The 27,712-nt window shown below is 39.9% G+C and overlaps 1 protein-coding gene across 2 annotated transcripts in view; it reads right to left on the minus strand.

The window, feature by feature from the left end:
- The window catches only part of MND1 (meiotic nuclear divisions 1), a 63,210-nt gene extending 42,018 nt beyond the window's left edge, over window positions 1-21,192 (minus strand). The window contains exons 1-4 of one of the 2 annotated variants that reach the window (XM_019441232.2): window positions 21,111-21,192; window positions 14,284-14,349; window positions 12,342-12,399; window positions 8,939-9,087 (exon numbers count right to left, since the gene is read on the minus strand). In XM_019441232.2, the coding sequence (XP_019296777.1) occupies window positions 8,939-9,087; window positions 12,342-12,399; window positions 14,284-14,349; window positions 21,111-21,113 (276 nt within the window). In that variant the 5' untranslated portion in view covers window positions 21,114-21,192. Of the gene's footprint in view, window positions 1-8,938; window positions 9,088-12,341; window positions 12,400-14,283; window positions 14,350-20,711; window positions 20,806-21,110 lie in introns of those variants that run through there. The other variant, XM_019441233.2, reaches the window with a different exon arrangement.
- Window positions 21,193-27,712: the final 6,520 nt, after the last annotated feature.

The following is a 27,712-nucleotide window of genomic DNA, read 5'->3' on the forward strand; positions in this document are numbered from 1 at the left end:
GGCAATATGCCAAATAAACTAATCCTTCAGTACAACCTTGAATTTGGAATCTGGTTCACTGTCACACTAAATAAGTACCTTCTATCTTTATATAAACCCTACCATCTCTTGCAGCATTTTTAATCTTACCACTCATTCATGAAACTACCCATATTACACTTTCACTCTTTTTTTTTTTTTTTTTTTAATTTTTTTTTTCAACGTTTTTTATTTATTTTTGGGACAGAGAGAGACAGAGCATGAACGGGGGAGGGGCAGAGAGAGAGGGAGACACAGAATCGGAAACAGGCTCCAGGCTCCGAGCCATCAGCCCAGAGCCTGACGCGGGGCTCGAACTCACAGACCGCGAGATCGTGACCTGGCTGAAGTTGGACGCTTAACCGACTGCGCCACCCAGGCGCCCCATTACACTTTCACTCTTAACTTTAGCACAGGTTACATCTCCTTTCTTTTTTTTTCTTTTCTTTTTTTTTTTAAATGTCTATTTATTCTTGAGAGATAGAGACAGAGCAAGAGCAGGGTTGGGGCAGAGAGAGACACAGAATCCGAAGCAGGCTCCAGGCTCTGAGCTATCAGCACAGAGCCCAACGCGGGGCTTGAACCCTCAGACCGTGAGATCATGACCTAAGCCGAAGTCAGACACCTTAACCAACTGAGCCACCCAGGCATCCCACAAGTTCTTTCTTATAAGGAACAAATCTTAACTTCTACAAACTACCTCCAGGATCTTGTAAAATGTTTTGCATGTAGTAGACCCTCAAATATTTGTTCTGACTGACCAAATAAACTTACAGTATATCCTGGATGAGTAGTAATTTAGCTGAATTTGTTGGCTACCATAGACTGAGTACCTAGTACGCCAGACTTTACATATATCACTTAATCTGTATCACAACCCTTTGAAGTATACTCTCTATTTTACAAACTGGGAAACTGAGGCTTTAAAGAGCTAAAGAAAGTTTTCCAAGATCCTACAGCCAGTAAGAAGCAAAGCTGTGATTTCAATCCATGTCTGATTTCTAACTACTTCTCTTTCCATTGAGCCACATTGCTTCTCTAAAATGATAAGCGATCTCCAGAACCATGGTTGAGGGGCACAGAATGATACTGACGTGCCATCTCAAGTTTTAGTTAGAGAATAAAGTAGGTTTAGGTCAGTGAAAAGGCAATAAGGCTTTTTGTTTTTGTTTTTTAATAACTATATACAGCAAATGTCAAGGGCTATCAACGTTTTACAAATGACATCAAAATCATGTTTTTTGTTTACCTCTGGAGTGTTTAGAACAGAGGGTATAGGACTACTGCCTAGGTGTACATCTCTGACTTGACCTGATTTCTGAGGTGTGTAAGATTAATCTTTGACCTCCAACTTGTCAATGGAGGTGGGGAGGGAGGGGTGTGTCACAAAATACATTTGTTGCCAACTCTCAGACCTGTAGGAAGAGGGATCTATAGACAGTAACTAATGAGAACATCCTATTCCTCAAACACTCAGAACAAACAGTGATATTAAGTTCACTTTTTGAAAATAGATTCACTGTACTAGAGATTCTTACGAGATCTCTTCTTTACTTCTCTTAAGGTTTGCCAAGCTCCCCCACTTGCTAAGTAGATATTATGCTAAATCCAGAGGCAAAGAAATAAAAAATGTACATTTAGCTGTTTTTTCCTCAAAGGTAAAGAGTTCCTCTGGCTCAAGAAGTCAACCAGCAAATGTTTAATCAGCACCTGTTATACCCAGTTTCAGGCACAAATAATTGCCCAGAAGAAGGTAAGATATATCCCCAAAACACCAACCATAAAGAAACAAATTGATAAACTGGCCTTCAACAAAATTAAAAACTTCTGTTCCTCAAAAACTAGTTAAGAGAATGAAAAGACAAATTGAAGACTGGTAGAAAAAAAGTTCAGAGAACATTTGTCTAGGAGGGGATCTGTACCCAGAATATACAGAGAATTGTCTAAACTCAATAATAAAAACCCAAGTTTTAAAAAAGGCAAAAAGAAATTTTTTTTTTTAAGTAAAAGATCTGTACTGACACTTTGTCAGTGAAGACTTATGGATGACAAACAAACACATGCAAAGATGCTCAACATTATTAGTCACTGGGGAAACAGAAAAAAGCCACAATATCACTATATACTTATTAGAATGGGTATCATACCAAGAATTGACAAGGATGTGGAGAGACCAGGAACTCTCATACACTCCTGACCGGAATGTAAAATGGCACAACTATTTCAGAAAACAGTTTGGCAATCTCTTAAAAAGTTAAACATAAACTTGCCACATACAATCCAGCCATTCCATTCCTAGGTATTTACCCAATATAAATAAAAACATATGTCCCTACAAAGGCTTATACACAAATATTTATAGCAGCTTTATTTCTAATAGCCCAAAACTAGAACACACAAAAGACCCAAACGTCTATCAACAGCTAAACAGACTGTCATCTACCCATACAATGGAACACCACTAAGCAATAAAAATAAATGAATAAGACAGCAACATGGATACATCTTTAAATAATTATGCTCAGTAAAAGAAGCCAGGAAAAAGAATACATTACTGTATGATTCCATTTATATAAAACTCTTAGAAATATCATTTTTAAAAAATTAAAAAGAAGGGGGGGAACTGGGTGGCTCAGTCGGTTAAATGTCCTACTTCGGATCAGGACATGATCTCACAGCTCTTGAGTTCGAGCCCTGCTCATCGGCCTCTGTGCTGACAGCTCAAAGCCTGGAGCCTGCTTCAGATTCTGTGTCTCTCTCTCTCTCTCTCTCTCTCTTTCCACTCCCCTCCCCGCCCCTGCTGTTCATGTTCGCTCGCTCTCTCTCAAAAATAAACATTAAAAAAATTTTTTTTAACTCTTGGAAATATAGTGACAGAAAGCAAATCAGTGGTTGCCTAGGGATGGGGGCAGGGGAAACAGTGCAGAGAAGCGAAGGGCAGGAGAGAAAGACTAAAAAGGGGAATAAAGAAACTTTTACGGATGAAGGATATGCTCATTACCTTAATTGTAGTGATGGTTTCATGGATGTATACATATGCCAAAACTCGGCAATTTATAAACTTTAAATATGAGAAATTTTTGAATGTCAAATATTCTTCAATAAAGCAATTAAAAACTAATCAAGAAGACTTATACATATGAAAAGTTAAAAAAAAAATTTTAATCTGTGTATGTATCCTCTAAGATGGCCAAAATGATCCCTGCCCCTTGCTATTTATGCCCATTTGTAATCTCTGCTTGCAACTGGGCTGTATTTAATGACTTGTTTCATTAAAACACACTACAGCAGATGTAAAGAGATGTCACTTCCAAGATTAAGTTACAAAAAAACACAGTAGTGTCCTTCTGCCTTGGACTCTCCACATGCTTGCTCTGTGAACTGTCCTATGGAGAAGCCCAGGATATAAGGAATGAGGGAGGCCTCTGCCTAAAAACTATCAAGGAATAAAGGCCCTCAGTCCAACAGCCTTCAAAGGGCTAAATCCAATAACTATATGATTGAGTTTGGAAGTTAATCCTCTCCCAGATGAACCTTCTGATGAGTACGCAGCCCCAGCCAACTGTCAGACTACAACATCATGTGAGACTGAGCCAGACGTACCTAACTAAACCATGTCTGGATTCCTGATCCACAGAAACTGTGAAATATCTATGTTTGTTTCTTTAAGCCACAAAATTTTGGAGTACACAGTTTGTTACAAAGTAACAGACAACTAATAAAAAATCTAAGTCACATTTATATAAAAGAAAGTCTTCAAAGCAATTATATCCATTTAGAACACATTCAGCTACAGTAACAGAACATTTGACTAAAACTGGATTAAACAGTCCAGACATGAGACAGTCCCAGGTTAGTACAGTATTTCAAAATGCCACCAGAGACCCAAGCCCTTTCTATTCAGGCTCTGACATTAAGGGACAGGTCTCCATCCTAATGCATGTTATTGTAGGGTTACAATATGATCTCATGTCCACTATGGAAAAGAAGGGGAAGGGGTTTTGCCTTTATCAGGAAAGTAAACACTTTCCTACAAACCTCAGAGATACTCTTTCACTTATATCTCACTCATCAGAACTGTTTTCCATAGCCACCCTTAGTTGCAAAGGAGTGTGGGAAGATGAGCATTTTTTTTTTTTTTTTTTAAGTAAGGCACACTGCTGCCTCAACAAAGTGTTTTGTTAGTAAAGAAGAAAGGGGCAGTGCTCATTACATAGGCAACCAGCAGTATGAGCCAAAGCAATACATTATATCATGGTAAAACCAAAAATATTACAGTTTGTTTAGAGAAGGCCAAACCCACTATAAGCTATGGGGCCTTGAGAAGGTTTCTGAAAAGAGAGATGTTTAGAATTTGGCTAAGTAGAAAGGAAGAGCAAGGGAATTCTCAAAGAGGATAAAGGAACAAAAAACCATGAAGACAGGAAAATGCAATAAGACCTGAAAGTATATTACCCTGTATAAAGTTTTAATTGTCATGATTAACTTTTCAACAAATTGCTGAGTGACAAATATGCATGTTGTTTCCTAGCATGGAAAAAATGTGGCATCACGTTTAAAAGATAAAACATGGTGGATCTGAATAGGTATTTCTCTAAGGAAGATATACAAATGGCCCATAAACACATGAAATGATGCTCAACATCACTAGTCACCAGGCAAATAGCAAAACCGTAACTAGATGCCACTTCACAACCACTAGGATGGCTAAAGTCAAAAAAGTCAGGTAATGATAAATTTCAGTGACGATGTAGTAAAACTGGAAGCTTCATGCACTGTAAAAATGGAAACTGGTGAAGCCAAATTAGAAAGAAGTATGGAAGTTCTTCAAACTAATCATGTTGTCATATGACCCAGAAAATCCCAAGAGAAATGAAAAAATGTCCACACAAAAACTTGAAAGTTTATAGCAACATTGCATATTAACAGTCAAAAGGTGAAAACAATCCAAATGGCCATTAACTGAGGAATGGATAAACAAAGTGTGCTATATTCATATAATGGAATATTATTTGGCCATAAAAAGGAATGAAGTACTTCTACTATAACATGGACAAACTTTGAAAACATTACATTAAATTAAAGAAGCCAGTTGAGAATGATACACATGCTGTGATTCCACTCATATGAAATGTCCAGAACAAGAAAATTTACAAGAGACAGAAAGTAGCTTACTGGTTGCCTATGGCTAAGGCAAGGATAAGTGGGCTTTGTCCACCTTGGTCCAAACCACCATTATTTCCTAGCTGGATTATTTCAATAACTTAACCTACTTGGTTTCCCTGCTTCCATTCTTTGTCCACTAATGGATTCTGAGTGCCTAGGATAGTTATCACAGAAGACAGTAGGTATTCAATAATTTAGTTGTTATTATTCTGACTCCCAAGTCCTATGTTCTTTTCCAGTTTGTTTCTCCTGATTTATTTTGCAAATATCATGGTAGGAGAGACAGTGCTACTCAGCATTCAAACTCCCTTCCTATTTTGGGGAACTGCTGGTACCAATAGGAGGCAGCTACCTCTCATCACAAAAACTGGAAACTCCATGGGACGCCTGGGTGGCTCAGTCAGTTAGGCATCTGACTCCTCTGATTTAGACTCAGGTCATGATCCCATAGGTTTAGGAGATTGAGCCCTGCACTGGGCTCTGTGCTGATAACACAGAGCCTGCTTGGGATTCTCTCTTTCTCTCTCTTTCTCTGCCCCTCCCTCTGCACTCACTCACTCTCTCTCTCTCTCTCTCAAAACAAATAAATAAACTTTAAAAAAAAAAAAAGAGAAGAAGAAAGAAAGAAACTGGACACCCCAATTACTTATTTCGCCAGTTCCCCTGGCAACTAGAGTGTGAGAATGTAACCCAGGCTTGGCCAGATCACATGTACCTCCACAAAATGTGACTGGTAGCTGGGACAGAAGTTTTTTGAGGGATTTTTAAGTTTGTTTTCTTTTCTTTGGCAGCAGCAACATCTGGTTCTTCAGCCTGAGTCAGAAGCACCAGTGGAATCATCTTCTGAGGTCAGCAATGTCAGTAGAGCTAGGTGCAGTGTTCATGGCTCTGGAGCAGCAGAATCCTCACCAGACAGGTTTCATGGTGTGACTTTGGCTGTGGTCTGGCTGTGTACCTTCCCTCGGTTCCTGCCTACTTTTAGAACTGGGTTTCCAGCCTTCCCAGTGATTCTGCAAATCCATCTTGTATCTTTCAAAAATTCCTTTTCTGCTAATGTCAGCCAGAGTTAATATGCATTGCTTATAGTTAAAAACAATGACTGACAGAGGGCTCCTTACAAACTAACTCTTTAACCTTCTTAAACCCATGAGCAACATTTTAAATAGTGGTATTTCAGGAGGATTTTCCTATGAAGAAATGTAATCTCACGTTACCTCCAGACAGAAATAAATTCATTTCCTTTATTATTCTTTTTTTTTTTAACTTTATGTATTTATTTTGAGAGAGAGAGAGCGTGTGTGGGGAAGGGACAGAGAGAGAGGGAGACAGAGAATCCCAAGCAGACTCCATGCTGCCAGCACAGAGCCCAACACAGAGCTCGGAACTCATGAAACCATGAGATCATGATCTGAGCTAAAACCAAGAGTCAGACACTTAATTGACTGAGCCACCCAGGTGCCCCTCCTTTACTGTTCCTTTAAAAAAAAAAAAAAATTTTTTTTTAACGTTTTTATTTTATTTTCTGAGAGACAGAGACAGAGCGCTAGTTGGGGAGGGGCAGAGAGAGAGGGAGACACAGAATCCGAAGCAGGCTCCAAGCTCTGAGCTGTCAGCACAGAGCCCAACGCGGGCTCGAACCCACGAACCGTGAGATCATGACCTGAGCTGAAGTCAGACGCTTAACCCACTGAGCCACCCAGGCGCCCCCCTCCTTTACTATTCTTGATTAACTTTTCCTGGTCCTGTTATCTTCTCGAGAATCAGAATTCTTCCTCGCCTCACTCCAAAACAAGTCCATTGCCTATTTCCCTGAAGTTCCATTTCTTACCTACACTATAAATTCCACATGGTAATTCACCCCCTCAGTTGCATAAAAGAATAAAAAAATACTTCATTAAAATGTATTGGAATCTTGTAGTACAGACTAAATGCATGTTCTTGGAAACAATCAAGATTTCCTTTAATAGCTGAATGAATAAACAAACTACAGCACAACTATGAAATGGAATATTATTTAGCAATAAAAAGAAATGAACTATCAAAAAAAAAATGAGCTATCAAGCCACCAAAAGACACGGAGGAAACCTAAATATACATTACTAAGTGAAAGAAGCCAATCTGAAAAGGCTATAGACTGTACGATTCCAACAATATCATATTCTGGGAAAGGCAAACTACAGAACAGTAAAAATACCAGTGGTTGCTAGGAGTTAGGGGAGAGGGAAGGATGGAGGGATAACTCCAGCACAGGAGATTTTTAGGGCAGTGAAACTATTCTGGAATCCTGCATTCTGTATCCTGTAATTGTGCATATATAACATTTATGCATTTGTCAAAATTCACAGAATATACAATATAAAATGTGAACCCTAATATATAGTATGAACTTTAATAACAAGAGATCAGTACTGACTCATCAATTATAACATGTACAACACTAACACAAAATTAAATAATAGGAGAAATTTTGTGTTTGGTGGGGTGTAGGGGGTGGTACAAGTGTCCCCATTTTTCAAAAGTTCATGTTATACCACTTTGTTTTTATGAAAGACCTACATTAGTACCTATTTTTGCTGAGAGAAATCTGAAGGGTATTTTGCTTTTACAAAAAAAAGATAAAAAGCAAAAAGAGTGTTCAGCATTCATTTTGCAGCAAGCCTTTATAGAGGCAGCATGCACCCAGAGCAGTGAGAGTGGCCCCAAGCTCCTTCCCTGGGAACTATACTCAGCATGTCAGCATCAAGCTCCATAGCATCGAACTGTACCTATGAGCATTTGTGCTTTACTTTGATGTATTTTGTGCATCCATTAGCAAGATGTGCCCTAAGGTATCAGAAAAGCCTAAGAAAGGTTACTTTTGGGGTCTAGAATCACTCAAAGATTTTTTCCACATAGGTTAATGGTAATTGCTTTTTTGCTTCACACCATTTTAGCTCACAAAAAGTTTCATAGGAATACTCCACTTTCAGATGGTGGGAGAAAACTATACAGCTGACCACTGAACAATGCAGAAGTTAGGGGCAACCCTCATGCAGTCAAAAATCCATATATAACTTTTGACTCCTGGGTGGCTCAGTTGATTTAGCCTCCGACTCTTGGTTTCAGCTCAGGTCATGATCCAAGGGTCGTGGGATCCAGCCCCACATCGGGCTCTGTGCTGAACGTGGAATCTGCTTGAAATTCTCTCTCTCTCTCTCTCTCTCTCTCTCTCACTAGTGCTCTCTCTGTCTCAAAAAAAAAAAAAAAGTAAGTGCTAATAGCCCACTGTTGACCAGAAGCCTTACCAATAACATAAATAGTTGATTAACACATATTTTTTATGCTATCATATACTGTATTCTTACAATAAAGTAAGTTAGGGGAAAGTAAATGTAGATAATTATAAGAGAAAGAAAATACATTTACAGTACCATATGTATAAAAAAAAAATGCACGTATACGTGAACTCATGAGGTTTAAACCCATGTTGTTAAAGGGTCAACCACATTTGGGAACTCTCTGTACCTCCCCACCCCTTTTTCTGTAACCCTAAAAGGAACTAAAATATTATAAAATAATATCATGATGTGGGAAGATGAAGGTTAAAACATTCTAAGATCCTTGCACTGTTTGGAAGAAAGAGATGTTGATTATCTCTAGACTTTGAATCAAATAATGCATGTTAAAAATTTAACGGAAACCACATAAGTTTAAATAAAAACAAATTTTTTTCTTACAAAGCAAATCTATAATTTTTTTAAGTGTGGTGGCTTACCTGAGATTCCAGAACCTCCAGCTTGCGTTTCCTTGCATGAAGAGCTTTACTTGGAAAAGCCCAATAATAATTAGACGTTCCAATCCTCTCACAGTCAACCATACCGTCATCAACTAAGCTTTGAAGGACTTCTTTTACTGACATAGCAGCTAAAAGAGATAATTTTTAAAGACTACATTAAGACACATCCTATATAATTAAAAGGCTAAAAACTAGGAAAATACCTGCAATAAATATTACAGAAGGGGTACTTAACAAAGGAGCTTTTAAAAATAAAAAATACTACAATGGAAAAACAAAAGTACATCAATGAACAAAAACAAAATATACACAGTCAACAAACAAAAATGTTTAACCCCACTAATAACTGAAGAAAGCAAAATAAAGCAATGACATATGATTTCTTGACTACAATATCATAAAAGATTTAGGGTAATGAGTAGCCTCATCATGGGTAGAGAATATGACAATATATATTGAAAACCTTAGATTTATGCATATCTTTTATGTAGAAATTCCACTATTTTAAATTCAACCAAAGAAAATGACAGACAAGCATAACGATGCTTGTCAAAGCACTGTTTTCAATAGCAAAAAACTGGAAACCAGTCCAATAACTGGACTTGTAATATCGTGGGGCGCCTGAGTGGCATAGTTGATTAAGCGTCTGACTCTTGATTTCGGCTCAAGTCATGATCTCACGGTTTGTGAGTTTGAGCCCTGCATTGGGCTCTGTGCTAAACTGCAGAGCCTCCTTGGGATTTTATCTCTGTCTCTCGGCCCCTCCTCCACTTGCTCTTTATCTCTCGCTCTCTCAAAATAAATAAAAACAACTTTAAAAAAAAGCATTTATTGTGACAGGATACTATACAATCATTAAATTTATGTTATAAAATATTTAATGGCATGGATATATATATACATTCAAAATGTAGTGTATAAAATATAAACAAATAAAGTTAAAATATGCACTAATGTGACAGAAGTTATCTTTAAGAGGCAATTTTTATTTCCTCTTTTTGTTCATTTTTCTTATTTTTTCCAACAGTGAACATGTTTTGCCTTCTTTGCTAAGAAAACTAACAAAAGAAAAAAAAACTTGTGAAAAATTAAACAATAAAACAATAAACTGAATATTACGGTTAAGGGTAAGATAAAAAATCAGAAAGAAGTTTTCAAAAGTAGCATATAAAAATGTAAAGTCAAATATGACTTTATTTGAAATTCATGAACAATTCTTACTTTCTATTAAGTAAAACTGTACTGAGAAATTATCCATATTTTTATGTCCACTTTAATTTTTTCTACAGATTCCTAAATATAATAAAATCTATTAGAAAACTAAAGATTTAATAAATTAAAAAAAAAATCGACACCGAATGTGCAAAACATTCAACCTCACTCGTAAAGAAATACGAAGTGAAATGAAATGTCAACGATTCTAAAAATGAAAACACAATTCTGAGAAATGAATGTGAATATAATTTGGAATAGCCTTTCCTGAAGGCACTTTGAGAATATGTATTAAATGTCTAAAACTACACAAGTCTCTATTTTCCACTCTATTTCTAGGAGCATTTCCTAATGAAGTGATAGGAGATGTGGGGGGGAAAAAAAGTATGGGTAAGGAGAGAAAGGGATGAATAGGTGGAGCACATTGAGATTTTAGGGCAGTAATAAAATCCTCTGCATGACACGATAATGATGGATCTGTGTCATTATACACTTGTCCAAACTCACAGAATGCAATGCAAACCATGGACTTTGAGGGATTAGGATGTGTCAGCTGTAACAAACGGACCACTGGTGAGTGATGCTGACAGCAGGAGAAGCTTTACATGTGGGGGAGCAGGAAGCATATGGGATATCTCTGTACCTTCCACTCAATTCTGCTATGACCCTAAAACTGCCCTAAAAAATCACGTTTTTAGAAAAAAATTCATAGATAGTATGTTACACATTAATTTTAGCAGCAAAGTTTGTGAACAACCTAGGTGTTCAACAAAAGGTAACAAGCTAAGCAAATTAGGGTATAGTGGGTGGTCACAGAATGAAACATTAGGAGATGCAGATGTTGTGCATCTTTTTTTTTTTTTAAGTTTATTTATTTATTTTGAGAGACAGAGGAGAAAAGGGAATCCCAAGCAGGCTCTGTGCTGTCAGCACAGAGCCCCACGAGGGGCTCAATCCCATGCAGTGAGATCATGACCTGAACAGAAATCAAGAGTGAGCCACCCAGGCACCCCACATCATTCTTTAAGCAAATGACATAATGAAATATAGATGACATAATGTTATATGAAAAATGCATGAACACAAAACTGCATATACAGGACAGTTCCCTCAAGAAAAAAAAAAAAAAAAAGAGATACATACATACATACATACACAAATAGAACCAAAGAATAAGACACCAAAATACACCAAAATGTTAACAGTGGTGATCCCAGAATAGAGGGCTTATGAACAATTTTTACTTATAAACATGTATAGCTTATACAATGAAAATAAGATTTAAATACATATATATATATACATATATATGTGTGTGTGTTATATATATATATATATATATATATACATATATATATATATATATACATATATATATACAACACACACACACACACACACACACACACACCATATATAGGGGGTTTAACAGTGACCCTTCAAAAGATAACCCCCAAATCCTGTGAATGTGACCTGATTTGGAAAAAGGGTCTGTATAGATGCAGTTAAGGATCATAGATGAAATCATCCATGTTTTAGGGTGGTATGGCCCAAATCCAATGACATATGTCCTTATAAGAGATAGAAATGGAGAAAATAAAGGGGAAGTCTACGTAAAAACAGAGGCAGAGATTAGAACAACGTGTCTATAAGCCAAGTACGGCTGACAGCCACCAGAAGCCAGGAGAGAAGCAGGAGACAGATTCTCCTTCAGAACCTCCAGAAGGAACCAACCCTACCAATACCCTGATTTTAGACTTCCGGCTTCCAAACTTTGAAAGAATAAATTCTACTGTGTTAAGCTACCAAGTTTGTGGTAATTTGTTACAAAAGCTTAGAAAACCACTACACCATGTAAAGATATGAAGTCACATTCAACAAATACAAGAACATAAATGAAATGTTTACTTCTCTTGAAGTATACCTATAAATAAATAAATGTGTGCATGCATGTGTGTATAGGTATAGGTATGCGTGCATATTCCATTTTAATTTTCCTAAAGCAGATACTCCAAACACAAGAATCATGGCCACAGCCTGAAGACATCATGTAAGGACTTTTATAAACATTCTTCACCTGTAGAAATTTATGTTTTCATAAAGTGAAAGACTGTTACAGAAAAGATGGCCAATATATCACAAAATGTCTCCGCACATCTTTGATACTCACTAATGCCTTTTTCTTTGGGAGCAATCTTCTCCATGTCTTTTAATTGAAACACATCTTTCTGTTTAAAAGAGTTTAAAAAAAGATGAAAAACATATATTTATTTTCTACTATATGTTCATATTTACCATAACTATATTAATAAAACTTTGTACTAAAAGTTGTGTCTGGTAATGAACAGTGTGACAGAATCAAGCATTTTAGAGCTAGAACAAACTGCAATTGTCTTGTTTGATACCTTCAACAGAATTTAAAAAGGGACAAATTTTGCATGAACATTCAATTCTTTAAAGTAACTGAAGATCAGAATGTAAAGAATATCTTCCCGTCGAGGTATAAAGACTACTTACAATGAATCACTTAACATGAAATAATCACCTTCTCGGACACTGTGATTTTAAGAAAACAGTGATTTGCTTAGCATGCATCGTACGTCACAGATTTAGCAGTTTTAACTAAAAGTAAAACAGACAACTGACGGGCGTCTACTTGAGATTCTCTTTCCCTCTGCCCCTCTCCCCAGCTTGCATGCGTGCACGCTCCCTCTCAAAAACAAAACAAAACAAAACAAACTCAGTGACTAGTGAACTTCTGGAAGCTGCTCACACTCATTAACATGCTGTTATTAACTGAAGGCAGGGCTGAAAAATTTTCAATCTGAAACAGCCAATTTTGATACTGAGAAAATGAACAATATCATAAAGGACAAAATAATCACCCTCACCACTCTCCCCAGCCTTCCACAGCCTAGTAAGAATTAAATCTACTTTTATTGCTGAGACCACAGGAAAAATATTTTAACTGTGTACAAGTCATAATCCTCACATACAAATTTCATCAATTTATCTTTCTAATCATCATTAATATGATACTCTGTTCTGAATTGCCAATGACTTTTAGTAAGTCATTGAAGGGAGGTAACATTAGTAAAATTACACTTAGAAGGCAGTTTTTAAAATAAAGGTTCCCAGAGTGTTTTGCTTGTTTTACTGAGAATCTGAATTATCAAAATGAAAATGTCCTTATTAATTTCATATTCTATTTTGCCATTTTCTCTTATCTTCTTCACATCTGTATATAATGAAAGTAGCCAGTAGAATGTGGTCAGACTAGACTTTGAAGGTCCTATCAAGTATTAGGCTAAGACATAGGAAATTAGTGTTTTTTGTAGGTCTAAGATTTGGACTTGAACTGGAAGAAGAAAAAAAAAAGCTACTGTTGAGCAACATGGTAAAAAAACCAGCTTCTAGAGCCAGGTGCCTGGATTTAAATCCTGGCTCTACCACTTAGGACCTGAAACTTCAAACATATTTCCCGTTAGTGGCAGACACAAATATCTGGAATAAATTAAGGAGGCCTATGATATGTAACACGATAGTCAGATTTATAAATGCAAAGAGGCAGCATTTAACACTGCCTAAAATCTAAAAATCAGATGATCCTCCCTGGATTTGAATCCTAGTGGTACTACCACTTTAATTTTTTGAGATCCAGGGCTGGCACCTTAGGCTGTGTCTCAGATGTCCTCATCTGTAGAATGAGGATCATAACAGTCCTGATAGCAAAGGATTAAAAAGGATGGAATCAGATAACCTACACCAAGCGCTGAGAGCAATGATTGGCACCTAGGAAGCACTCAGTTGATGTCCACAATTATCACTATTATTCCCAGGCAGAAAGGGGACACAATCAAATATATGCTTCAGAAAGATCATTTGGTGCCAGTGTGGTGTAGTAGGAGTTTGGACAGAAGTGACATTGGGGTAGGGTTCTTTCATACTCCATAGCTTCACAGAAACTAAAAATGTTTACATAATTTTATCCACTATTCAGGAAATTGATTAGCACTGATATTTAATAAAAAAAGGTACAGTTAACACTGAATGACATATACTTAAGGAGAAAATTACATAAAATACTAAAAATCTTAGAGAAAACAACTCACCGTCTCAAAAAATATTTCCATCATGCGGGCTCTCTTCTCCTCTGCACTCAGTCCCTTTTTCTTTGACTAAAGCACAAAAGTAAAAAAGTAGACACTGCATTAAAAAAACAAAAAACAAACAAAAAAACACTGCATTCTAAAACAACTTGATCTGAAACATCATCTGAAATGTTATGGTCTTGTCTGCCAATGAGTTTGATAACTCTCAGAGCCAGGCCTCGAGACCCATTTAAACTACTATATGCCAAGCCCTGTGGTAGGTGCTGCCAGTAGAATAACAAGTGTGATTGTGACAGAGCCTGGCAGTTTATAGAAATTCAATATTTATCAAATGATCCAATGATAAGTCCCTGTATTTACCTTCAAAGGACTTATAATCTCTCAAAGAAAATAGATGTAACTAATAAATGATGGAAGTACATTCACAAATTGCTACCAAGTACAGAATTGGGGAGGGTTGAGGGCTATCTAGGAAGGCTAGAGATGAAAAGGATTTTGGCAAGTTGAGAAATGGTGAGGTGTCCTAGGCAGACCACACAAAGCCATGATGTTATGGAAGTACGTGGAAGGCATCAGAAAGCCAAGCACTCAGGGATGATTACTGCGTAGTGCATGTAGAGGGAGTGGCAGAGAAGGTGAGAAAGGTTGTCAGGGGCCAGATCACGGAAGGCTGACTGTCCAGCCAAAGAGAATGTATGTTATTCTTTCTAGACAATGAGAAGCTACTGGGTGAATTTCTAAAGCAGAAGAGTGACAAGATTAGAGTTACGTTTTAGTAAGATGGCATATAGTAGCATTGTGGAGGATAGGCTGGAGGAAGAAAAAAACCTATCCAAGTAGAAAACGGAAGCCTACTGAAGGTTTCTACTCTTCTGTAACTATAGTTTAGCCAATATAAAATTAAGATAATTAACACGTAACTAAAATGTCTGTTGATAATTCAATTTTATAATATATTGTATTTAGAACATATAAAGCTGAAATCCATATTTTTTTAAAACCAAATTCCCTCAATGCAAAGAGTCACAGAAAATAACAAAAGAGAGAATCATGTCTAATAGAGAATTCCACACTAATGTTTTTTAAGTCATCTGAATCTTTCTCAAGAATCACACAGGATTATGAGGCAACATAAACTGTTTAGTAAGAAGTTTAAAACACTTTACACCACTTTAAAAAAGCAGACATTAAAAACAAACAAAGACTGAGTCTTTGCAACTAAATATTCCATTGGAAAATGAAAGCCTATAATAGACAGGGACAGGGATTTGAAATTGCCATCCTGAATACAAACCAGAGTCCATAAGTCTTTATTCTACTTGCAGAACCTAGAAACCCCACTAACTGATTTTCACAGCAGTAAAATTATCACGTGTTCCTGGATGAACTGTATAGATAAAATAAGTAGGATTAATGTTGATATTTCTCTTTTTTCTCTGTCTACTCTTGAACACTATAGTTCCCCCTAGGTTCTCTATCGATCCCCTCATCTCCTCACACTTTTCTTTGATCTTATCTGCTTTTATGGTTTTAACAAACACTTATGCTGAATCCTCCAATCGTAAATCGGTCTCTGAAGTATGCTCCTGAGCTACAATCTCATGTATCTACCTGCCTACTGGACAGACTTCAAACTCAGAGGGTTTCAACTGAACTCTTCTTCTCCCACATCTACTCCCCAAACCTGCTGTTCCAGGTCTTGAGCTCAGTTAGATACCACCTTGTCACCTAAGCCAGAGGCCTGGCAGTCGTCCCAGGTTCTTTCATCCCTCTTACTCTATATCAGACCAATCACCAAGTTCTGCCAATTTTAGTGCTTAACTATTCCTCAAATCTATCCAGTCTGCTCCATCCCTATAACCCCTACCTCGATTCAGGCCTTCATTATGTGTGCTGTCTCCTGCAACATTCCTGCAGGCCCCCTCGCCACACTTTGTCTCACCCTCTAAGTCCACATTCCACACTGCCAAGAAGCAAATCTAACTATGCCTCTCCTTGCTTTTTCAGTGTTTCCGAACCATCCAGAAGTATCCAATCATTCTACAAGGCCCTTTATCACCTGACCCCAATTCCCCACATCAAATTTGACCATACCATGGAGAGTTAAGCCACTTGAGCTGTAATACAAAAATCAGATGGTCCCTGACTTACTATGGTTCCACTTTTTCAACTTTACCATAGTGTGAAAGTGATACACATTCAATAGAAACCATACTTCAAATTTTGAATCTGAATCTTTTCTCAGGCTAGTGATAGGAAGTACAATACTCTCATGAGGCTGGGCAGCCACACGACCATGAGGGTACACAATCAATACACTTACAATCATTCTGTTTTTCACTTTCAGTACACTTTTCAATAAATTACATGAGATATTTAATACTTTACTATAAAATAGGCTTTGTCTTAGATGCTTTTGCCCAGCTATAGGCTAATGTATAAGTGTTCTGAGCATGTTTAAGGTAGGCTAGGCTAAGCTATGATGCTCCATAGGTTAGGCGTATTAAATGCATTTTTGACTTAATGATATTTTCAGATTACAGTGGGTTTATCAGGGTGTAACTCCATTGTGAGTTGAGGAAGATCTGTACTTGTAATTCTCCACTCGCAGCATGCTCTTTCCCATTTTTATGTCTTTCACAAAGTGTTCTAAAACACCTGTTCCTCTCTCCTATTCGAAACTCCAAAAAAAATCTCCTAAAGCTTAGTTTAAGCATTCTGTGAAAGAGCTTCCCCTGAGCTCACAGGACAGGCTGAGTGTCATCCCATGTGTTCCCAGAACACAACTTTATCAAATCAATTTGTATACTTGTCTTTCTCAGCAGACTGAAAACTTCAGAACATGCATTGCCCTTGCCTTCCTAGAGCTTAGTGCTAGGTTAGAGCAGACACAAAGGCCATCCCTTGACTTCAGGACCATGTACCCACAGCCCTAACTCTAAACTTTGAGACTGTTCAGGCTCCCAAACCCCACAACATCCTCTGCACTCCCATATATGACACAGGGTAAATTAATAATAAAGAATTCTGTGCTAACCATTTATGGCCTTTCCTGGAGAGATAAATCACAGAAATCTCAGGTGGACAAGCTCCAAAAAACCATATAGATCTATTTGCTAAACCTGGAGTCAACAGCTGGCATTCAATACTGCTTTAATTAGCCTCCCTTCACACTGGCCTCAGCAGTATCAAAACAACCAAGCATGAAATCCACACCCAGTTCGAAGGCTCTTTTGGTTCATTTTTCTAGTCCAAAGGGTTTCAAACTGCCATTAGAAGTATCTCAGGAGCTTTTCAAAAATACTGATACCAAGGCACATGCCATATGAACTGAATCAGAATCTCTGAGACCAGACCGTGGTCTGGGCATGCATATCTTACAAAGCCTCTCCAGGTGCTTTAACTCCCCAGGGTTGAGAACACTGCTCTTCTCACCCCAGAATCTAGAGACAGGTCAGGGGTACTGGGTGGCAGCGAGGATCCCTTTAGGACTAGTCTGTAGCTACATCAGTGGAAAACAGATCCAAAGCTTTAAATGGGTCCTAACATTTTGGTATTATTAAACAGCTCCTTGGAGAGACTCATGGACTCCACAACAATCTGCCCACCAGAAGCAGACAATGAGGAGAGTCTAGTGTCCTGGAGGCACACAGTTTTAGGAAAGTTCATATCAGTTCAGAAGCTATGAAAGTTACTCAAGAAATATGGATGAGCTGTATTATCCATTAACATTGTTTTCAGGCTAATTTACTCATCAGTCTCTTTTATGACTAGAAATAGTTTTTATTATTAACCACAGTAGGAGAGTATCATGGCCAGAATGAAAATAACTAACGTAAAAGGATACCATACTAATTCATATCTAGAAATTTCTCCCAAAAAAATCAACAAGGGCTTACTTAATAGTTAACATTAAAGAAAATCTGCTGACAACATAAGTTAGAGATATATTCAAATTAGTGTGTATATATATATATATGTATAGATATCTATCTATATATTCAAATAAAGATATATTGAATATATATATTCAAATATGTATATATATTCAAATTAGTAAGTAAGGGGACTCAAGACTTGACCTGAGGACAACAAAGCTTCCTGGTCAACTAACATATAGCTATCCCCACTTTTCAGAAGATTTACATTAGTACCTATTTTCACTAACCAAAAGAAATCCTAAGAGCATTTTCTTTTTTTTTTTTTAATTTTTTTTTTCAACATTTATTTTTGGGACAGAGAGAGACAGAGCATGAACGGGGGAGGGACAGAGAGAAAGGGAGACACAGAATCGGAAAGAGGCTCCAGGCTCTGAGCCATCAGCCCAGAGCCTGACGCGGGGCTCGAACTCACGGACCGTGAGATCGTGACCTGGCTGAAGTCGGACGCTTAACCGACTGCGCCACCCAGGCGCCCCAAGAGCATTTTCACTTGTACGGAAAAAAGACAAAAAGTGAAGAACCAGTGTTCAGCGTTTGGTTTAGGAATGGCTCCACCAAGCTCCTTCCCTGGGAACTACATTCAGCATCTCAAGCATAAGCCACCACAGTTTTGAACTGTGTCTGTGAGTATCTGCACTGGCAAGATGTATCCTAGGGTATGTGAAAAGCCTGAGAGAAAAAAATTCTTTAAAGTTTTAAAAAATTAAAAAAGAGAAAGCCTAAGAGGGTTGTTTTTTTTTTTTTTTTTAGGTCTCAGAAATGCTCAAAGATTTTTTTTCCGGGGCGCCTGGGTGGCTCAGTCGGTTAAGCGGCCGACTTCGGCTCAGGTCACCATCTCGCTGTCCGTGAGTTCGACCCTGCGTCGGGCTCTGTGCGGACAGCTCAGAGCCTGGAGCCTGTTTCAGATTCTGTGTCTCCCTCTCTCTGACCCTCCCCTGTTCATGCTCTGTCTCTCCCTGTCTCAAAAATAAATAAAATGTTAAAAAAAAAAAATTAAAAAAAAAAGATTTTTTTCCATATAAATTAATAATTGCTGCTGCTGCTTCCCCTTACATCATTTCAGATGACAAAAGGCTTCATAGGAACACTACTCTTTCAAAGAGTGGGGGAAACCTGTATTTTAAACCACTTAAAAAACCATACACCTAAGGAACCTTCTCCAATTAGGAGTTACAGATTCCCAAAATCAGCTCTGTTTACCAATTACAATACAACTTTGAAAAATTAAAAGTAGATGATATCTGTTGCCCTCAGAAGTGGCAGAGTACGTTACATCTCTCCAATTCCAAATATATGCCTGTACTTGTTTACCCACCAAGCCCAACCGAATCAAAACTGGGATTAATTCAAAATCAGGAAAGGGAACAAAACTTTCTTTGATCAACATAACACTAAACGTACTTCCTGAGCATACATTTAAAAAATAGGATGTATCTCCAAGTTTTATTCTATTTCATGTTTCTCCACTATCAGAGGTAAGCATCTGGAAATAGTTAACAGCATTACTACCATTTAGAATCAGGTGATTCGTATGTAAAGAGACATTAGGTAAAAGGATAAAGTTAATGCATTTGTGCTGCATAGTTCTCAATGGTCAGTTGTGTTAGGCCAGTAACACTACTGAGAAATACACTACCACACAGCATGGGTAACAGATTGAAGTGTGCTCCTGTTTGGCTTCTGAGATCGTTTTATGCCCAGGTGGCAGCGTTGTTAGTTTAACCACAAAGAAGCCGTTATCAGTTGTAATTACATCTGGACAAGTATCTTCAAATAAGTACCATACAACCTAGATCCTTGCCCAGCAAAATAACGGCCACTTAACTAAATTAAGATATTAAAATCTTAGATTCATTTAATTAGATGTTGATTCTCTGCCAACAGAGGCAGAAAAAAAAAAATGACATGAAACTGAAGTTTATGGAAATGATTTGATGAGGGGCTTCTGGGTGGCTCAGTGGGTTGGGCCTCCAGCTCTTAATTTCGGCTCAGGTCATGATCCCGGGGTCTTAGGATCAGGCCCCGCCACCGACCCTGAGCTGAGCATGGAGCCTACTTGGGATTCTCGCTCTCTCTTCCTCACTCTAACCCTCTCCCCCGCTCGCTCTCTCTCTCTCTCAAATTAAAAAAAAAAAAAAAAAAAATTTTAATGATTGGACGAGCTAAAAGACATTAAATTCACAAAGATACAAGCACGCCTTGGAATCTTACCAGGACTTAACCGACCATGGTATGCAGGGAAGGCTAACTCAGCGCAGTGCTTCCCTAATAAACGGACTAACTCCTTACCAACCAGCAGTTCAGAGCACAAAAGGACATCGATTCCAGCCCTTTGGTAAAAGAACAACGGATTTTCAAAGAAATCTTACTGGCATAAAGTGAAGATTCGTTAGGTTACTTCTGAAACCGTGAGCCACTCAGAAACGTGCTCTACAAACCATGATACACAGCACTCGTCTAAGACCCAAGATGCTTGCTCGCTCACACCTTTCCCGGTTCTTCCTAAGAGGCCGCACCTTTGGCAGCAGAATCCGGGGAGCCTGGTGCAATGGTTCTGAAGCGACTCGTGCTTTGGCCAGGTCGCTAAGTTTGTGAGACACTCGGGTCACGTTCGCGAACGCCTCCGGATTTTAGCCTAACCCGCCTTGGAAGGCTCTGGGGACAGCGCGGGGCGCGCAAGGGCGGGAAGGCGGCGGACGCCCCGCGGCCTAAGGGTAGCAGGCCCGGGGCCACGCCTCAGCCTCTGGGCTCCGGCCGCGTCGACCTGGCGGCCCCTCCATGGGAGCCAAGCCCCCGAAACCCCGCCGAGGCCTAAAGCTGCCGAGGAGCTCCGCCGCCTCGAGAGTGGGGAGGAGCGGGACCCTGAGGCTCGGCCTCAGTTCTTACCATAGCGGATCTTCCGAAGGCTGGGCCTGCGCGAAGCGAGGGGCGGGGCGGGACTAGACGGGTTTGATTTTGGCGCGGACACCGCCAGGGGGCGGAGCAGCGACCAGGAAGAGGTGGGACGGGGGCCGACCTCCGCTCCAACGGTGCGCGGCGACCCCTGGCGGCTCGGCGGAGCGGCCGGCCGGAGAGGGGCGGGGTCGGCCAGGGCGCTGCTTGGACTGGTCTCTCTGCGCTCCTGCCTCTGCTCTGATGTAGATAGAATGTGACTCCTTTTTTTAGAAAGTCTTAAGCCCTCACTTTAGGGCACGTTTTCCTCGCGCTGCAGAAACCCGGCCTAAAGTTGGCCTTAAAAAATAGAGGCGATTTGGCTGTCGAGGAAGGAAGCGCTGCCCCCATCCACCCGGATTTGCCCAGCCTAAGGCAGACTTTGTTCTCTCCTAATTTTACCCCTCTTCTTTGCAGCTCTCTTCAGTGTTTTCCCAGTTTTTAAATATCGCTTTGTGTTGTCTGTTTTCCCCCTAGGTTTATTTGTTTTAAATAAACAAAATAATGAGCTTCAAATGAAAGCCGTGGAAAAGCTGCTACCTCACGACCTGAAAATACATGAATATTCAGGTCTGAAGCTCGGGTGTGTTAGCCTAAAGGCGCTACAAAATTAACTCAGACTTATCAGTTATTTTGAAAATTATTGTACGTTATTTTGAACTATTTTAAAGTACAGTAATTTTACCGAAAACATAGAGTGGCATCTAAAGTGAGAATTTTTATCTCTTATTGCTTCTTTAAGAAACAGAAGCAAAGACGGGGCACCGGGTGGCTCAGTCGGTTGAGCTTTGGGCTCAGGTCATGATCTTGCAGCTCGTGAGTTCAAGCCCTGCGTTGGGCTCTGTGCTGACAGCTCAGAGCCTGGAGCCTGCTTCGGATCCTGTGTCTCCCTCTCTCTCTGCCCCTACCCCACTCGCATTCTGTCTCTGTCTCTCTCAAAAAAAAATAAACAGGGGCGCCTGGGTGGCTCAGTTGGTTGAGCAACGGACTTCGGCTCAGGTCACGATCTCGTGGTTTGTGAGTTCGAGCCCCTCATCAGCCTCTGTGCTAACAGCTCAGATCCTGAAGCCTGATTCAGATTCTGTGTCTTCCCCTCTCTCTGCCCCTCCCCTGCTCACGCTCAGTGTCTCTCTCTGTCTCTCAATAATAAATAAATTAAAAAAAAAAATAGGGGTGTCTGGGTGGCTCAGTTGGTTAAGCGGCTGACTTCAGCCCAGGTCATGATCTCGTGGTCCGTGAGTTCGAGCCCCGCGTCGGGCTCTGTGCTGACAGCTCAGAGCTTGGAGCCTGTTTCAGATTCTGTGTCTCCCTCTCTCTCTCTCTCTCTCTGACCCTCCCCTGTTCATGCTTTGTCTCTCTCTGTCTCAAAAATAAATAAACGTTAAAACAATTTTTTTTTAAATAATAAACATTAAAAAAAACCTTTTTTTTAAGAAACAGAAGCAAGGGGCACCTGAGTGGTTCAGTGGGTTGTGTTTCTGACTCTTGATCTCCACTCAGGTCATGATCTCACAGTTTGTGGGTTCGAGATCTGAGCATGCATTGGATTCTCTCTCTATCTCCTTCTTTCTGCCCTATCCCTGTTCACACTCTCTCTCTCTCTCTCTCAAAATAAATAAGTAAGCACTAAAAAAAGAAAGAAAGAAAGAAAGAAAGAAAGAAAGAAAGAAAGAAAGAAAGAAAAAGAAAAGAAACATAAGCAAGGGAAGGGTTATATTGGTTGCTTAGAGTTCCATTAATTTAGTTTTCCCTAGGGTGTGTTAGGATACCATATGATTGATGGTACATGAGATGATTTTAAAATAGTAAATGGGTAGCCATTTAATACATGTTTTTTGTTTTGTTTTGTTTTGTTTTTTTTAATTTTTTTTTTCAACGTTTTTTATTTATTTTTGGGACAGAGAGAGAGACAGAGCATGAATGGGGGAGGGGCAGAGAGAGAGAGAGGGAGACACAGAATCGGAAACAGGCTCCAGGCTCCGAGCCATCAGGCCAGAGCCTGACGCGGGGCTCGAACTCACGGACCGCGAGATCGTGACCTGGCTGAAGTCGGACGCTTAACCGACTGCGCCACCCAGGCGCCCCTAATACATGTTTTAATATGTACTAGAAAAAGTATAAGTAGCACATTATACTCCAGAGTTCTCATGCATTTCTCTAGATTTGGATGAAGTAGGTATGTCAAAAAAACAAAAATGATATTTAAGAAAATATGAAGTAATTGCACTGGAGATATATAGATTTGACAAAAACCATAAAGGTGATGCTTGTGGGAAGAGTTGCCTTACTTGGCTCTCGAACTGCCATACCTCTTCCCTCCAACAGGAATGGCCTTTTTCCATTTGGCTTATTCTAATCTCCCTTTAGATAGCTCATATGTCTGGGAGATCTGACAGGATTCGCTTCAGGAATCTTTTTCCGTGCTTCCCCTCTCCCAGGGCACAAGCAGATAGAGGGTCTTCCGCGGTATGCTATAGCAATCTGCAATTTTTAAAAAAATTTTTTTTAACGTTTATTTATTTTTGAGACAGAGAGAGACAGAGCATGAACGGGGGAGGGTCAGAGAGAGAGGGAGACACAGAATCTGAAGCAGGCTCCAGGCTCTCAGCTGTCAGCACAGAGCCGACGCGGGCCTCGAACTCACAGACTGTGAGATCATGACCTGAGCCGAAGTCGGACGCTCAACCAACTGAGCCACCCAGGCGCCCCAGCAATCTGCAATTTTATCATAGCACCCCACATTCATTCTATAACTGTTTTCTTGGACAGCTTCCCTGAAACATCAAACTCCTTTCTGTGGCAGAGGTTAACCCAACGATCTTGGTGTCACTAAGACCTAGCACAGTGCCCAACAGATGGTCAACACTCAATAAATGTGTATCAAATAAATGTACGAGGTATTTAAGAACACCGTCTCTTCATTGACTTGGGGATAACTGGATATAGTTTTCAGTTGAAAAATCAAAGGATACTTTACTTTATTAAAATCTTAATTATTGGGGCACCTGGGTGGATCGGCCGGTTGGGCGACTGACTTCGGCTCAGGTCATGATCTCACAGTTTGTGGGTTCAAGCCCCGCATCGGGCTCCGTGCTCACAGCTCAGAGCCTGGAGCCTGCTTCCGATTCTGTGTCTCCCTCTCTCTGCACCTCCCCTGCTCGTGCTCTGTCTCTCTCTGACTCTCAACAAATAAATAAATGTTAGCAAAAAAAAATTTTTTTTTAATCTTATTTGTATTGGGTAATGCCTTCCCATTCATTATCCTTACCAATAGAAATTTGAAATTATCATATATACCATTCGGATGTGTTAAATTAAACAAGGAAGCCATTAGACTCTATTGTGTGGCTCTAATGCTGCGGCAGCCTACAAGGGCAAACCCAAATCTAAGCCTGTAAATGCCCTGAGGTTAGGAAATCAGAACACTAACGACAATTGCATCAGTCAACAAGACTTTAAGCTTTAGTGAATCGAATAATTCCTTTGGTTCTGTACTCTGTGTAAGTCATTCCGCGGGCTCCTGTCGCCAGAGCAGTCCTACCCACTTCTGGTTTGGCACTGCTTGATTAGAACTGATTTTGCTCAGACTCCTAAAATCTTTAATATGCCTCAGTTTATCTTTTAATGATGTCTAGAGATACCCCAAGTTTTGTAATATTACGGAGCAGGCAGATGTAGTATACAGGTTTTTAAGTATGGTAGATAAATATTTGCAGCATCTGAGAGGAACCCATGACTTTGGATCCCGTATCCACCATCTAGCATCTGTTTTTGTACCCAGATGGCATTTATTTATTGTCCAAATTTGTGTTTTACAAAATCCTTAAGCATACATTAAGTTCATTCTTTTTACTTTATCTGCTGCCTGCAAAGTGTGTGAAGATGAACCAGACAGGTCACGCCAGTAAGGGGTTTGTTTTAGTCAGAACTGCTCTCCCATCTCAGCACCTTTGCCCAAGACCCTGCTCTACAGAGGGACCTGTTGCCCTTACTCCAGCCACAACCCTCCCCACAGGCAAGCAATCTGCAGGGCCAAAGAGATGTGCCCACCTGTCACAACCCCTCTTCTAGACTGGGAACCTGGAAACCCAGAATCCCCTGAATTTCCGCCAAAACAGAGCTTGAGACAAAGACGTGCTGGTAATTTATTTGGGAGTGAGGAGGCAGCAAGGGTGAGATGCGAAAGGAGCAAAACCACTAAACATGTGTGCACTTCTCTGTGTGGGTATTTAAAAATCTTTTAAATCTCCTTTGTGGAAGGAAAGAACACAGGAGAGATGGGATCTGAGGACAGAACTCCACTGGAGAGGACACTCTGACTCTCTAGGTCCCTTCCAGGCCCTTGGCCACGTTCTGTCTTTAAACCCCCAGCATTCTTGCTACACACAGGTGTGGTTCTTGCCATTCCATCTAATGAACTCTCTGCCATCTGGGCCATGCCTGACTCGACCAGGGCTAGGCGCTCGTGCCAAAGGCAGAGTGTACAGGGTGAACATAGAGCAAGCCCCTTGCCTTTGAGGTGGCCAAGGTAGCCTTGGACAGTGACAAATTGACTCAATTGGGTCTTCTCTTGGGAAAGATGAGTACTAAGTGCACATGGAGTGGGTTACTCATTGAACAGTAGCTGTATCCTAAATGGCCCTGAATTGTAGTTACACTTCTCTGAGATTCCAGATGTGCACCCATTTTAGAATACCAGACCTCAGAACGACACCACCAAGGAGAAGAGACACATTCTCCCTTCTCCGGTTCCCTTGCTTTCTCAGGAAATATACTCCAAACTGAAGATAACCTTCTCATGGCCCTTCCTTGAAATTCTGAAAAGCATGACCTCTAGAAGAAACTTCTTATTAAGGAAGCAGGAAAAGAAAGTAATTTGGAAAAGACAGAGGGAAAAGTCTACAAGGTAGGAAAAGGAGGAGAATAAAAAACCGTGAAAGGAGAACATTTCAAATAAGAAATAGTCAACATTAAAAAAATTTTTTTAATGTTTATTTTTGAGAGAAAAAGAGAGTGCATGAGTGGGGGAGGGATGGGGGGGCAGAGGATCCAAAGTGGGCTCTGCAATGACAGCAGACAGCCTGATGTGGGGCTCGAACTCACGAACTGAGAGATCATGACCTGAGTCGAAACCAAGAGTCGGATGCCCAACCGACTGAGCCACCCAGGTGCCCCAAGAAATAGTCACCGTTATCAACTTCTCAGTCATCCCACATCCCCTGAGTTAAAAATGACAATGCTATTGTATCATTTTTGCAGAGCATCGGTTTCAACGAGGGCTCCTGGAAGCTGGAAAAATCTCAGATGGTCTGTGGCTCTCCAAAGGGCTATAGTACACAAACAGATACACGGTACATCTCTGGTAGTAACATTTCATGGAGTGGGGATAGGGGAGATTAGGAAAAAATGTATAAGAGATCTCCTTAGGGGGATGATAATGGAAAAAAGGTTGAGAAACACTGGTGTGGAGTAAGTATACAATTTATCATCCAAACGGGCACATCTGAGAACGAAAGGGACTGTTATTTATAATTATGTGGCATAAAGCAGGATTGTGCCCATGAATCATGTGATAACTCAGAACTTCCCTTGTGTTTTATTAACACTTCTCTTATGGCTCTTACCTTAATTTGCTCTGTATCATAGTTTCTAATCATTCCATCTGGGAGAACAGGCACAGTAAGGAACTTACTCCTTTTTGTAGCCCAGTCTCATTTCTCCTCATTTCTTCTTGAGCATTCTGTGGCCTCACGACATTGAACTACTTGTTCTTTCCTGGACATCTCATGCTCTCTCGCCATCTTTTACCAAGTGTTGGCTCATAAGTGGTCCGGCGGCAACACCAGCCCTCTGCCTTCCTCTGGGGCAAGTTCTTACCTGCCAGTTCCCTCAGCCCCATCCAGTGACCCCTGCCACCCTCCATTCCTGGCAGGAGGCTGGGGCCCAAGCCATGGGGAAGTCTGAGTCATGGTGTGGGGTCCTAGGTGCCCATGAGGGTCTCTACTTAGCCATCAAGTATCCTTATGCCCCAGGGAGCAGGACATTAAATAGCAAATAAAAACCACCACCACAGGTCAAGAGGCCACAGAAAAAAGGAAAAAGCCTTTTACATTCTTTTTGAAGGAGGGTTCCTGCATTTTCATTTTGCATCAGCCCCCACAAATTATGTAGCCAGCCATTATATATTATGTATGATATATCTTCACACATGTACACACACACATATATGTATATATATACACACACTGAACATGAATACACACACACACACACACACACACACACACATTCATGTAAGTTTCATTCCAGTAGAATTAAAGCTCCATGAGAATAGGGACTTTTTAGTTTGCTGCTGTTCCCTAGTGGCTAGAACATACTAGACTCAGTAAATATTTGCTAATGAATGCATATAAAAGCAGCTCATGGTATTATAATTACCTGGCCTGGTTCACTAACCAAACTGCAAGCTCTTAGAGGCCACAGGCTTTACCTCATCTTTATATCCCTTACACCTACCTTAAACCCTGGTGTATCACAAGTGCTTAGACTTTTGTCCA

This window comes from Panthera pardus, unplaced genomic scaffold (assembly GCF_024362965.1).
Source record: "Panthera pardus isolate Hobbes unplaced genomic scaffold, ASM2436296v1 HiC_scaffold_13, whole genome shotgun sequence".
NCBI lineage: Eukaryota > Metazoa > Chordata > Mammalia > Carnivora > Felidae > Panthera > Panthera pardus.